General features: G+C 40.6%; 2 protein-coding genes across 2 annotated transcripts; both read left to right on the plus strand.

The window, feature by feature from the left end:
- Positions 1-247: 247 nt before the first annotated feature.
- LOC136501081 (germin-like protein 8-11) lies at positions 248-1,167 on the plus strand. Its single transcript, XM_066496573.1, has 2 exons — positions 248-391; positions 548-1,167. Exons 1-2 carry the CDS (start codon positions 274-276, stop codon positions 1,114-1,116), a joined length of 687 nt encoding a protein of 228 aa, XP_066352670.1. The 5' UTR covers positions 248-273; the 3' UTR covers positions 1,117-1,167.
- A 1,007-nt stretch (positions 1,168-2,174) lies between these two features.
- On the plus strand, positions 2,175-3,048 carry LOC136501708 (germin-like protein 12-2). The gene is made up of 2 exons (XM_066497234.1): positions 2,175-2,313; positions 2,430-3,048. The coding sequence occupies exons 1-2, from the start codon at positions 2,175-2,177 to the stop codon at positions 2,978-2,980; spliced, it is 690 nt and encodes a 229-aa protein (XP_066353331.1). The 3' UTR covers positions 2,981-3,048.
- The last annotated feature ends 11,916 nt before the right edge of the window (positions 3,049-14,964 follow it).

Here is a 14,964-nt window from a genome sequence, read left to right on the forward strand (position 1 = left end):
TGTAAAGCATGTGAAAATATTAAAACCATGGTAGGTTTGGAAAGGTTGATATAGTATTAAGATAATTGTGTTGTTTCGTCTGCGGGTTCTAGCAGCCGGAGACCATTTCTTCTTTTGGTAGGTTGAACTTGGAGTTTTCCGGTCATTAACACGTTCACGTCACCACCGTTGCCGCTGTGGCAGCCTATATAAACACACACCATCCCCATGCCCAAAACATCAAACAGACAGAAGCTCCATAGCTCAATTCAGAGAGCACAAACATTAAACCAGATGGCTCCCTCCACCTACTTTCTCCTGGCTTCACTTCTAGCATTGGCCACTTCTCAGGCCATTGCTTCAGACCCTAGCCCACTCCAGGACTTCTGTGTTGCCGACATACACTCTCCAGGTATGCATGCACTCAGTTTAAATAATGCGCTATGTTCTTGTACTAAATTACAGATCAAATTATAATTGTTTTTGTCAGAACAAACACTATTTTTATGTATGTCCTAGTGATTTCTGACTGCTGTGTACCTATTTTTCTTTGTCTTTGGATATGCAGTGAAGGTCAATGGATTTGTTTGCAAGGACCCCATGGCCGTGAACGCAGATGACTTTTTCAAGGCAGCAAACCTTGACAAGCCCAGGGACACAATGAAAAGCAAGGTCGGATCCAATGTCACTTTGATCAATGTCATGCAGTTGCCTGGACTCAACACCCTGGGCATCTCGTTGGCTCGCATTGACTACGCACCATTAGGTCAAAATCCACCACACACCCACCCACGTGCCACAGAGATTCTCACCGTGCTTGAGGGTACACTCTATGTTGGATTTGTCACCTCCAACACAGACAACGGTAACAAGCTATTCGCTAAGGTTCTCAACAAGGGTGACGTGTTTGTATTCCCCCAAGGGCTCATCCACTTCCAATTCAATCCGGTCCATGACAAGCCAGCTGTCGCGATCGCTGCACTAAGCAGCCAGAACCCTGGGGCTATTACTATTGCCAACGCAGTCTTTGGATCAAAGCCACCGATCTCAGATGATGTCTTGGCCAAGGCTTTCCAGGTGCAAAAGGGAACAATTGATTGGCTCCAAGCTCAATTCTGGGAGAACAACCACTACTAAGTTTGCATTTTGCGTACTCTTTTGTGTATTCAGTTATGACGACATGCTACAGCCGAGATATATAATAGAATAAATGGGAAGTATTTTGTAACCAATCACTGTTTTTGTGTCTCTCCTACAAGCTATACCACCATGTTCTTTTTCGAATATTTAAATTAAAGTACGTGACACTACCACAGATCAGGACAATACTGCCGGTTCAAAACACCCCATCACTGCCAGATTTTGAACCGGCACAACCATACCGGCAGCAATGAGGGTTAGCTATCACTGTCGGTTCCTACAAACCGGCAATGTTCTTCAACTTTACTGCCGTTCCTTTACACAACCCGGCAGAGTTCAGTTCCAGCAACACTACTGGTTCATGAGACGACCCGGCATTCCACTCGATTAATTTATGTATGTTAGCTCCCGATAAAATGGTGACCAAGTAAACATTGGAAACATGAGGAGTTGACTCTTTCTATCCTTATGTAAGCACAAACGCATGGATCGACCATTTGATCCAATATTGTTCTTTACGCAACTATCACAGTCCACCATCAGCTAACGTGATTACTGGGAATGTCATAATCACCATTAGAAAACAAGTATCTTACATGGTAACAATTAACAAATCACGCCGTCCAAAAGGACTCATTGACCTGTGTTAATTTAGATAAATATTCGTAATTACTAGGAATAACCCCATTTTATGGTTTACTTCCTAATATTTTAGAACTAATTTTAATGGATAATAAGCATGACCCTTCCACCCAAAAACACCAAAGAAAGAAAGAATACACATTCCAAAGAGATCACATTGGATTTGTTACTGTACTGCATGTGAAAATATTAAAATCGAGGTAGGTTTGCAAAGTTCTTTGGTAGGTTGAACTTGGACTTTTTCAGTCATTAACACGTTCACGTCGCCACACTTGCCGTTGTGGCAGCCTAAATAAACACACCATCCCCATGCCCAAAGCATCAACATAGAGCTGCAAACTCAACAAGAAGCTCTCTATAGCTGAGTTCGGAGAGCACAAACATAACAGCTAGCGAGCGGAAAATTAAACCAGATGGCTCCCGCCTCCTACTTTCTCCTCGTTTCTTTTCTAGCATTGGTCACTTCCCAGGCCATTGCTTCTGACCCTAGCCCGCTCCAGGACTTCTGTGTAGCCGACATACATTCTCCAGATATGCATGCACTCACTTTAAGTCATGCTATATTCTTGTACTAAACTGAGGATCAAATAATAATCATTTGTCACAACAAACATTATAATTTTTATGTATGTCCTAATATTTTCTTTCCTTCGTCTTTGTATATGCAGTGAAGGTGAGTGGATTTGCTTGCAAGGACCCCATGGCCGTGAACGCAGATGACTTTTTCAAGGCAGCAAACCTTGACAAGCCTAGGGACACCATGAAAAGCAAGGTCGGATCCAATGTCATGCTGCCTGGACTCAACACCCTCGGCATCTCGTTGGCTCGCATCGACTACGCACCATTAGGTCAGAATTTGCCACACACCCACCCACGTGCCACAGAGATTCTCACTGTGCTCGAGGGTACACTCTATGTTGGATTTGTCACCTCTAACACAGACAATGGTAACAAGCTATTCGCCAAGGTTCTCAATAAGGGTGATGTGTTTGTATTCCCCCATGGGCTCATACACTTCCAATTCAACCCGATCTGTGACAAGCCAGCTGTCGCAATCGCTGCACTAAGCAGCCAGAACCCTGGGGCTATTACTATTGCCAACGCATTCTTTGGATCAAAGCCACCGATCTCAGATGATGTCTTGGCCAAGGCCTTCCAGGTACAAAAGGGGACAATTGATTGGCTTCAGGCTCTGTTCTGGGAGAACAACCACAACTAAATAAATCGGACTCACCTTCATGGTACGATGATAGGTTTATATGCATTTTGCATACTCATGTGTATTCAGTTACGACATGCTACAGACAACATATAATAGAATAAATGGAAAGTATTTGTAACTAATCATTATTTTTGTGTCTGCTGCAAGCTATACAACCATGTTCTTTTCTAATATTTGAATTGAAGTACGTGTGGATCCTACATAATTTATTGCCGTTACATAAACAATATTTCTGGACGGTAACTTGGAGATGAATATTGCATGGAGCCGTCCAAATTACTAAGCTAAACTGAACTATCAACCAGTAGATCAGCTAAGATTAAATTAATCAACCCAGTAGGCCACGGAGCCACACGTCCAGTGTGTTCCACTAGATGCATATAGTAACAGAATTCAAGTATCATAAGTGGTCACATCCAATTCCAACAATGTAAAGACTAGTTAAATTCACTTTACAAATGCAACACAAAAGTTCACACACATCAGAAGTCTAACAGTCCAAACATGGTAGTTTAAGGCATTATGCCAAAACAGCATGAAGGACACACCTTAATTAGTTCAATGAAATTAAAACATGTCACTAACGATAAGATTAGTGACATGGGTAAACGGAACATGTCACTAATTAGTTGTCACCCATGGCCGAAAAACAAATCCTTATATTTCTTAGATCCATTCTTGTTTGTGTAAGCTCTCCTTGTATCTAAATTTTTTTAAGAATTCGACGGCTAAAATGGATGAAACATGAACGATGTATATAGGACCATAGTAGGATTCTACTTTATTGTAATTTGTAATCAAAGATCACTACTACAGAAAAGATTTTGCGAGGCGGTGCCATTTTATTATCCGAGGCGGGCAGGCTAGGCGGCCACCTCCGTTAATCGGTGGCAGGGCCGCCGCCTGAGCTCCCGCCTCGGTTAAGGATTAACGGAGGCGGGCAGCATTAGGCGTCCGCCTCCGTTAATGTTAGATAAGGTGACCACCTCCGTTAATCCATTAACCGAAGCGGGCAATTTAAGACGTCTGCTTCCGTTAATCGATTATTTTCGGAGGTGGGCATTTTAAGATGTCCGCCTCGGTTATTGATTGCAACAAAAAAATAATTCATAACTTTTTCATATGAACTCGGATGAAGACAAACTTTATTTCAAAATTGTAGCTCTCGGCGTGGTCTACAACTTTGTAGTTGAAAAGTTTTTTAATTAAAACCGTTTATGGTCTCAAAAAATTGTTGTAAAAGCGCAGATTTTAAAATTTAAAATTATCAAACAATCTCGATGTTGACATGGTCTATATGGAAGTTATAGTTCCCAATATGATCTACAACTTTATTTTATTTGAAGTCATTTAGTGTCCAAAATGTGTGTTCTAAGTTTGTAGATTTTGAAATTCAAAATTTAGAATTCCTAAATGATCTCGAATGTTCACATAGTTAATATCAAAGTTGTAGTGGCCGACCTGAGCTACATGTTTGATGTTGACAAGTTTTTATTTTAAATCGTTTAAAGTATCAGATATTTGTTTTAGATTCACATATTTTGAGATTCAGTTTTTTTGAATTTTTCAAACAATCTCGGATGGAGATACATCTTATACCAAAGTTGTTGTACATGATAAGATTTAAAACTTTGTAGTTCAAATTTTTTTTTTCATTTGAGTTCATTTAGTAGCCAAAATATCCAATATAAGACTACGAAATATTGATATAAAACTATAACATATTATATATAGACTTTCTGAGCGTGAGGTGCAGTGGTAGAGACGTGATAGTGTTGAGCGTCAAGTCGTGGGTTCGACTATTCAAAATACAAGTTTTTTTTTGTTTTTTTTCTTATTTTATGGAGAACATTAATGGAGGAGGGCATCTTAGACTGGCATGTTAAGATGTCCACGTCGGTTAATGGGTCGATTAACTGAGGTGGGCGAAGCAACCGCCTCCGTTTGTCTCCATTAATGGTGACCTTTGATTGGAGGCGGTTGCAATGCCTGCCTCCATTAATCAAATTCGCCTGCCTCCATTAAGCATTGTGTAGTAGTGGATGTGTTTAGCCAAAACGCTCAATGATGAGATCCACATCAGTGTCGGAATGGAGGTGGTAATAGTCATGCATCATGTTATAAAGGAGCTGGAATAGAATGGAGTTCGCAACAACAGAACACGGTATCCTGTTGAGCACATAAGTGACAATAGCTAATCACTCAGCCCAATAGAACGGAGGCATGAGTTAGTAAGGCTTATACCAGTTCGTCCCTGCCTTTTGGTACCTACGGAAGCATTCCACTCAATTAATTCATGTACCTTACCTTCCGAAAAAATGGTGACCTTGTAAACATTGGAAACTTGAATCTGCTATGACTCAAGTGGTCACGAATGACGACATGGAGATTGATAAATACTTATAGCAACAATAGAAGACGGTCTTCTGTTGAGCACATAAGTGACAATAGCTAATCACTCAGCCCAATAGAACGGAGGCATGAGTTAGGAAGACTTATACCAGTTGGTCCCCGCCTTGGTACCTACGGAAGTATTCCACTTGATTAATTCATGTATCTTACCTTCTGAAAAAATGGTGACCATGCAAACATTGGAAACATGAATCTGCTATGACTCAACGTGGTCACGAATGACGACATGGAGATTGTTAAATACTTATATAATCGAGGTGCAAAGTAAAGATATTCACTACTAGAGAATAGACTTTAGAACAATGTCCCAATTTGGCATTAGCATCGGCATTTTTTGCCTCCGGGACTAAAGGTCCCTGCCCAACGGTCGTCCGCGGGGCAGGGATCTTTAGTCCCGGCTGGTATTACCAACCGGGACTAAAGGTAAACCTTTAGTCCCCGTTGGTAATACCAGCCGTGACTAAAGCTTTTAGTCCCGGTTTGGGTGATGCCCCGGGAATAAAGATTAATCTTTAGTCCCGGTTTGGCCCCCTAACCGGGACTAATTATCCCGGCCTATAATCCAGCTCATTTCTTCCTCCCCGAGCCCGAGCCATTCCATTCAAACTCACTGCCTCTGTTCTTCAGCTTGCTGTTGTTCTTGCTCTCTCCCCCTCCATTGGTGTTGCTCTTCGATTTTGGAGGTAACAAACTTAATCCTCTTATGTTTTATCAGTAGCTTATCTCATTTTGCGATGTAGATGCATGTGTAACTTTATATGTTGGACTTTATTATAATTTTATATGTCATTTTTAGCTCAAAATCACATGATGATTTGCATATATGTTTGGATAAACAAAAGTTAAATTAGTTCATCAAAATTACACCTCGCTCGTCCTCGCTGGAGCACGCGCCATCCTCGTCCCCGGCGGCTTACGTGACCTTAGAATTAAATTTTCCATGAAATGAAAAACTTAGAAAATAGTTAGAAAATTGTAGAAAATCCGTACTAGTTGAACTTGCGGACCGTGTTCAGCTCAGCGAGCATGTTCTCTGTCGAGCGGTAACGGACGTCAAGGAGGAGCTTTGATTCTACTAGGAAGAGCGGCAACGGTCGTGGAAGACCGTGTTCCCTTTCTCGTAGAATCAGAGCTCTTCCTTGGCCAAGTACGGTGCCGTCCGGTGGAGAAATGCTCGCCGAGATGATCACGTAAGGAAGGTCAACTAGTACGGATGGTTATTTATTGAAACATGTTTTTGAGCTATAATTTGATAGATATTTGATAACTTCAGACCTACAAATGTCATCTACAAATGTTACTATCCTCGGCAACCTAAACGTCCGTGAGCTCGCCGATATCGAGCAGGTCACTTAGAATTATTTTTTCCATGAAATGAAATACTTAGAAATCATGCCTTTTATTTTTTAGAATTAAATTTTCCATGAAATGAAAAACTTAGAAAATAGTTAGAAAATTATAGAAAATCCGTACTAGTTGAACTTGCGGACCGTGTTCATCTCGGTGAGCATGTTCTCTGCCGAGTGGTAACGGATGTCAAGGAGGAGCTTTGATTCTACGAGGGAGAGCGGCAACGGTCGTGGAAGACTGTGTTCCCTTTCTCGTAGAATCGGAGCTCTTCCTTGGCCAAGTACGGTGCCGTCCGGTGGAGAAATGCTCGCCGAGATGATCACATAAGGAAGGTCAACTAGTACGGATGGTTATTTATTGAAACATGTTTTTGAGCAATGTGATTTCTATGTCATTTTTAGCTCAAAATCACATAATGATTTACAATAGTAAAATCACTTGATAGTTTGGTATTTTACTATTATACATAGTACATATTTCATGGTTTAGTTAGATAAATAAATCATTTTAGTTTTGTTTAAATATATCATTTTAGAAAATGTGAAATTTACACTAGTTTGCAAAAATAAGTATAGAAAGTAGATGACAACTGGTACTGGATCCTTGGCCTCTCGTTCGGTTGCGAAACGACTTTGAGTAAGTGCTAATAATAATGTAGTCTACACATTTTATGTAATATCAATACAACTTATATGCATGTACGTGTATGTATAAACCAATGCAGGTTTCACTGGATACTCATTGTCATTGAGTTAAACTCAAGTCAGTTAGTAATCTTGGACTCATTGAGAAAAGAGCGAGCACTATACCAAGATATGATAGACATTATCCAGGGGTAATTTCGAACTCTCGCGCCCAACTATTATTGAATATACTTTGGCATAATTTATTAACGATTGTACATTATTGGTCGCATAGGGTTTGGAAAGAGTTTATTCAGCAACACCGCAAGGATTGCAAGGCACCACTTAATGTAGTTGAAATACCAGTAAGTTGTACTATATATACTTCCCCATGTGTTTAATTACTATATCATACTTCAATTTACGTGTGAGATGATGAGAATAATCTTCTTCTCGTACAGTGGTGTTTGCGGCAGGAACCAGGTAATAACTTGTGTGGATACTACGTTTGTGAATTTATCACTGCATACATAAGAAGAACTCCTGAAGATGTCCTCAGAGTACATATATATCAATTTTTTATTTATTTTTAAATGAATATATATATATATGTATTAATACTTTTCCTTTTATTTCAAATGCAAGACTGAATGGTTGAAACGAAGGGTCATGCAAAAAGACCATCTGAAAGCAGTTCAAGAGTCAACAGCAGGATATCTTCTAGAAAAAGTGCTAAATCCCAACGACGAGTTCTACTTTGATCCTAAGGAACTAATGATGTAAATTAAATGTTTATTGATATCGTTATTTTCGAGAACAAGATTATGAAAGTGTTGTATATATACATATATATCTATAAAATATATATAGTTTCATAATTTATTCAAATATAATAATGCTCGAGATGAGAATTAGATGTAATTATATGCGTGCGTGTATTTATATTAGCAGCGTAGAATACGTACATAAAAACATATTATATATTAAACAAATATGTGTAGCTAAACTGAAAACAAATTAAACAAAAAAAAGAAAAAGAAAAGGAACCTTTAGTCCCGGTTGGGGTTACCAACCGGGACTAAAGGGTGCGGCCACGTTTGCTCGGCTGGAGGGCCTTTAGTCCCGGTTGGTAACACCAACCGGGACTAAAGGTCCCTCTTTAGTCCTGGCTCGATGACCCGGGACTGAAGGTTCCACCTTTAGTCCCGGGATCGTTGTCCCGGCGCGGTAACCGGGACTAAAGGCCGTTACCGCCCGGGATAACAAGTCCATTCTGTAGTAGTGATTGTACGTGCCGATGCATATGTTAACATATATAGAGAAAGAGAGAGGCTTCTGCACTATTGACTCTTTCTATCTTTTGTGAGCGAGGAGTTGACCCTTTCTAGTTTCTATAGGTATAGGTATGTGAGCACAAGCATGAATGTGGACCTTTTGAACCATTTTTCTTGTTTACGCAACTATCACCATCCATATCAACAATACCTTACCATTTTTCTTGTTTAGTACGGACGCATTAGAAAACGAATCATCTCTCCATATATCAACAATAGTACCTTTTACCCAGCAACAATTAACAAACCACACCGTCAAAAAGGACTCATTTACCCCTGTTAAAGTGTACATAAATAAAGTATTTGCTAGGAATAACCATTTTATGTTTTACTTCCCAACATTTTTAGAAGTAATTTTTAAAAGGATAATAAGCATGACCCTTCCGCACAAAAACACAAAAGAAAATAAAGAATACACATTCCAAAGAGATCACATTGGACTGGTTAGTGTAATGCGTGTGAAAATATCAAAAGCAAGGTAGGCTTGCAAAGGTTGATATAGTAATAAGATAATTGTGTTGTTTCATCTTCAGGTTCACACCATTAAGATCTGTTAGTGTTGTCCTTGGTACTGCAGAAAATTTTTCTATAAATACACGAGTGCACGCAGCTTGATTTGTTTCTTTGTTTGGCCCAGCTTGGTAATGGCTTCATCTAAGAAGTCGGAGAAACCATGTTTAGGGGCTTCACCCTTCTAGTAAAAAAATGGCTCCTCCCCTTGTAATCAATATTTTGACTCTTAAATCATCTTAAAAGGATAAATTTTCTACTACAAAAACGTTTAAATCTCGTCGAGCACTACAACATCGATATAGAGCGTGCTTCCATCCAAGGTCATCTGAAAAATGTTAAAAATTGAAATTCAGAATCTGAGAATTTAAATGCTCTCAATCAAAAAATTTATCAACTACAAAGTTTTAGATCTAGTCGAGCTCTACAATTTGATATAAATTTTGTCTTCATGCGACTTCATTTGAAAAAGATATGAATTTACTTGTGCCACGACTATTTTTAAGGAAGATTGACTTAGTCAACTGCCCTTGAAAATCAATTTTTAGGGACTGTGGATTTAACAAAACCAACCCCAGAAATCAACCATTTTCAGAGACGGTGGACATAAGTAACCATCCTTGAAAATTTTATTTTCAGGGAGGTTCTTTTAGGTCGGCCGTCCCTGAAAATACGTATATACTTTCAGTGATGGTTTAATTATAATAGAACTGCTTCTGAATATTCATTTCCAGCGACAGTTCGTTAGCTACAGTGCTCCCCACCAAGGTTACGAGTGGTTTCCTTAGTTGTCTGCAGGGGAGGTTCTTTTAACCTGGCCATCCCTGAAAATATGTATATACTTTCAGTGATGGCTTAATTATAATAGAACTGTCACACCCCAAAATTTCTAATTTTGGGTTGTGCATAGAAAACACTAATTAAAATAAATGTTTTGATATTTGGATAAAATTTACCAATCTTAGTTTGAACTAGCGTGAACTTAGTTATAGGAAAAATGTGAATTTTCAAGCTTTCCAAATTAATTTGACGAGCTATTGCTTGATGTGATGCTTGGTTGTTGATTTATTTCATGTTGTGAGAAAAGATTTTAAAAATGCGTTTAGTAAGTCGATCTTCTTTCTCCAGCAATTCTTAGTCTTTCTCACCGATCAAATTCCTTGTTTTCCGACTTAATATTTGCTTGAGAAGTATCCTAAAATCTTTTCCATGAAATCCAAATCAGTCCTTCCTGCTCACTATTCATCAACCTATCTGCATGGATACCTCGGGAATTTCTTTGGCTTTTTCTTAGTCTTTCTCCAGCAATTCTTAGTCTTTCTCACCGATCAAATTCCTTGTTTTCCAACTTAATATTTGCTTGAGAAGTATCCTAAAATCTTTTCCATGAAATCCAAATCAGTCCTTCCTGCTCACTATTCATCAACCTATCTCCATGGATACCTCGGGAATTTCTTTGGCTTTTTCCGGAACTTGTTCTCACTTGTTTGTGAGCATACAACAACAACAACAACAACAACAACAAAGTCTTTAAGTCCCAAACAAGTTGGGGTAGGCTAGAGTTGAAACCCAACAGAAGCAATCAAGGTTCAGGCACATGAATAGCTGTCTTCCAAGCACTCCTATCTAAGGCTAAGTCTTTGGGTATATTCCATCCTTTCAAGTCTCCTTTTATTGCCTCTACCCAAGTCAACTTTGGTCTTCCTCTGTCTCTCTTCACATTACTATCCTGACTTAGGATTCCACTATGCACCGGTGCATCTGGAGGTCTCCGTTGCACATGTCCAAACCATCTCAACCGGTGTTGGACAAGCTTTTCTTCAATTGGCGCTACCCCTAATCTCTCACGTATATCATCGTTCCGAACTCGATCCCTTCTTGTATGACCGCAAATCCAACGCAACATATGCATTTCCGCGACACTTAGCTGTTGAATATGTCGTCTTTTCGTAGGCCAACATTCTGCACCATACAACATAGCAGGTCTAATCGCCGTCCTATAAAACTTGCCTTTTAGCTTCTGTGGTACCCTTTTGTCACATAGGACACCAGACGCTTGCCGCCACTTCATCCACCCTGCTTTGATTCTATGGCTAACATCTTCATCAATATCCCCGCCCCTCTGTAGCATTGATCCTAAATATCGAAAGGTATCCTAACTAGGCACTACTTGACCTTCTAAACTAACATCTTCCTCCTCCCGAGTAGTAGTGCCGAAGTCACATCTCATATACTCAGTTTTAGTTCTACTAAGTCTAAAACCTTTGGACTCCAAAGTCTCCCGCCATAACTCCAGTTTCTGATTCACTCCTGTCCGGCTTTCATCAACTAGCACTACATCGTCCGCGAAAAGCATACACCAAGGGATGTCCCCTTGTATGTCCCTTGTGACCTCATCCATCACTAAAGCAAACAAATAAGGGCTCAAAGCTGACCCTTGATGTAGTCCTATCCTAATCGGGAAGTCATTCGTGTCTCCATCACTTGTTCGAACTCTAGTCACAACATTGCTGTACATGTCCTTAATGAGCCCGACGTACTTCGTTGGGACTTTATGTTTGTCCAACGCCCACCACATAACATTCCTTGGTATTTTATCATAAGCCTTCTCCAAGTCAATAAAAACCATGTGTAGGTCCTTCTTCTTCTCCCTATACCGCTCCATAACTTGTCTTATTAAGAAAATGGCTTCCATGGTTGACCTTCCGGGCATGAAACCAAATTGGTTCATAGAGACCTGCGTTATTGCTCTCAAGCGATGCTCGATAACTCTCTCCCATAGCTTCATAGTATGGCTCATCAACTTAATTCCTCGGTAATTTGTACAACTTTGAATATCCCCTTTATTCTTGTAGATCGGTACCAATATACTTCTCCTCCACTCATCAGGCATCTTGTTCGATCAAAAAATATGGTTGAACAGCTTGGTTAACCATACTACAGCTATGTCCCTGAGGCATCTCCACACCTCGATTGGGATACCATCCGGTCCCATCGCCTTACCTCCTTTCATCCTTTTCAATGCCTCTCTGACCTCATATTCTTGGATTCTCCGCACAAAGCGCCTATTGGTGTCATCAAAAGAGTCATCCAACTGAAAGGTTGTGTCCATATTCTCACTATTGAACAATTTGTCAAAATACTCTTGCCATCGATGTCGGATCTCATCCTCCTTTACCAAGAGATGCTCCCTTTCATACTTAATGCACTTAACTTGGTTGAAGTCCTGTGTCTTTCTCTCACGAACCCTAGCCATCCTATAAATGTCCTTCTCTCCTTCCTTCATACTCAAATGTTGGTAAAGATCCTCGTACGCTCTACCCTTTGCCACACTTACAGCTCGCTTTTGCAGTCTTCTTTGCCACCTTATACTTCTCTATGTTGTCCACACTCCTGTCATGGTACAAGCGTCTATAGCATTCTTTCTTCTCCTTAATAGCCCTTTGGACTTCCTCGTTCCACCACCAAGTATCTTTAGCCTCACGTCCCCTTCCTTTGGTTACTCCACACACCTCTGAGGCTACCTTCCGAATGTTGGTTGCCATCTTGTCCCACATATTGTTTATGTCGTCTTCTTCCTTCCAAGAGCCCCCTTTGATAACCCTTTCCCTAAATACCTCTGACGTCTCCCCTTTCAGTTTCCACCACTTTGTTCTTTCAATCTTAGCTTGTTTATCCCTATGGGCACGCATCTGAAAACCAAAATCTGCCACCAAAAGCTTATGTTGAGAAACAACACACTCCCCTGGTATCACCTTGCAATCCAAGCATGCTTGTTTGTTCTTTCTTCTTGCGAGGACAAAGTCAATCTGACTACAGTGTTGTCCGCTACTGAAGGTCACTAGATGAGATTCTCTCTTTCTAAAGAAAGTGTTGGCTATCATCAGGTCAAAAGCTACCGCGAAGTCTAGAGCTTCCTCCCCCTCCTGATTCCTACTACCATACCCAAAACCTCCATGAACAGCCTCGAAACCTGCGCTTGTAGTACCTACATGCCCATTAAGATCTCCTCCTATAAAAAGCTTCTCACTACTAGGTATAGCTCTAACCAGGCCATCTAAGTCTTCCTAGAATTGTCTCTTAGCACTCTCGTCGAGGCCTACTTGGGGGGCATACGCACTAATTACGTTCAAGACCATATCACCAACGACAAGGTTGACTAAGATAATCCTATCTCCTTGCCTTCTCACTCCCACCACACCATTCTTGAGGCTCTTATCAATCAAAACTCCTACTCCATTTCTATTCGCGACTATCCCTGTATACCAAAGCTTGAAACCTGTATTGTCCACCTCCTTCGCCTTCTGACCCTTCCATTTAGTCTCTTGAACGCATAATATATTTACACGCCTCCTAGTCGCGGTATCAACTAATTCTCTTAACTTACCTGTAAGTGACCCTACATTCCAACTACCTAAACGGATCCTAATTGGTTCGACTAGCTTCCTTACCCTTCGCACCCGTCGACTCTGATGCGAAGACCCTTGCTCATTTTTCACTACACCCGGGCGCTGATGTAGCGCGCCACTAAGGAAGCAACGACCCGATCCTTGGTTACTTGACACCATGCCCAGATCACAACACAGCGCGTCACGGGGGTGACGACCTGGCCCTTGCCCATTTAACACCATACCCGGGTTCCGATATGGCGCGTCGCTAAGAGGGTTACGCTCCAACGATTTTCTTTCGGGTTTCATCTCCATTTAAGTGGCTAAGTTTTTACATTGGCTCGCCACGCCTAACACAACCCTCCTCCTTTACCAGGGCTTGGGACCTGCTATGCTGGGACACCAAAGACGCCCCACCATAGGCGGAGTTGTTTGTGAGCATAATCTAATTTTTAAATGCTCCAAAATATCTTTTTATGAGCTCCAAATACTTTATTTGGGTTCGTCTTGTTCTAAATTATCTCTGAGAATTTTCCCTGAATTTTCGGAGCCTTCGGAGTATTTTTCGTGGCTTAAAATTCAATTCTGGGCTTTTCTAGAATTATTTTATCCATGAAATTAATTAATTCCGAAAATAATGAAATATCTCAGATTTCCTCATGCCCAAAGGCCCATGTCTTTATTTACTAATGGGCTTTAATAATTAATTAGGCCTATTAGTAAAGGTGGAGGGTGCAATATCAATTAGTACCATATTGCTAGTTGATGTATATGTGGGGAGTTTTTTTTCCTATATATATCTACCAACCCCTTGGGCAAAGCACACCAAAACTACCGTAAGGGGAGCCCCTAGTTTGGGAAATTCTTCGTGTAATAAATTATATTTTTCTGCTCTTTCTCTCGCCGTCGTCGTCGTCGGCGATGCCACCACCAGAATTGTCAGCCATGCCGCCATGCAGGATCTTTAACTCTGTCCGTTCATTGGTGAGCATCTGCATCTTCGTGTTTCCTTTCTTCTCTGCTAATTACACGGTGCCATTGAATACGTACCACTGCTGCATGCTGCTTTTGCATGTGTATATATACATCTATATGCCTCATCTACTTATACTCAATCATGCGTCAATTATTTCTTTATTCAAAATTCTACCCGTTTCCTTCTAGATCAATGCAAAGTTATCTTCTTATATCAGTTCATCTTATGTCTTAAGAGCTCGTCGATATCCATATTCCTCACTATATGAAAAATCCCAGACTGAGGCCCCTTCCTTTCCCTACGAGGACAGCAGTAGCCTCTCCAATGGCCAAGGAAGCTACGATCTGCAACAGCCCAAGCCCCTCCCCCTGCGCACGTTAGCAGCAGG

The sequence above is a fragment of the Miscanthus floridulus genome, chromosome 13 (genome assembly GCF_019320115.1).
Source record: "Miscanthus floridulus cultivar M001 chromosome 13, ASM1932011v1, whole genome shotgun sequence".
Classification (NCBI taxonomy): domain Eukaryota; kingdom Viridiplantae; phylum Streptophyta; class Magnoliopsida; order Poales; family Poaceae; genus Miscanthus; species Miscanthus floridulus.

Excerpts from the sequence above, each read along its gene's own strand:
- LOC136501081 (XM_066496573.1), top strand. The coding sequence starts at position 274 with ATGGCTCCCTCCACCTACTTTCTCCTGGCTTCACTTCTAGCATTGGCC. Across the intron at positions 392-547 it reads TGCCGACATACACTCTCCAG|TGAAGGTCAATGGATTTGTT; the intron begins GTATGCATGCAC and ends TTGGATATGCAG.
- LOC136501708 (XM_066497234.1), top strand. The coding sequence starts at position 2,175 with ATGGCTCCCGCCTCCTACTTTCTCCTCGTTTCTTTTCTAGCATTGGTC. Across the intron at positions 2,314-2,429 it reads TATGCATGCACTCACTTTAA|TGAAGGTGAGTGGATTTGCT; the intron begins GTCATGCTATAT and ends TTGTATATGCAG.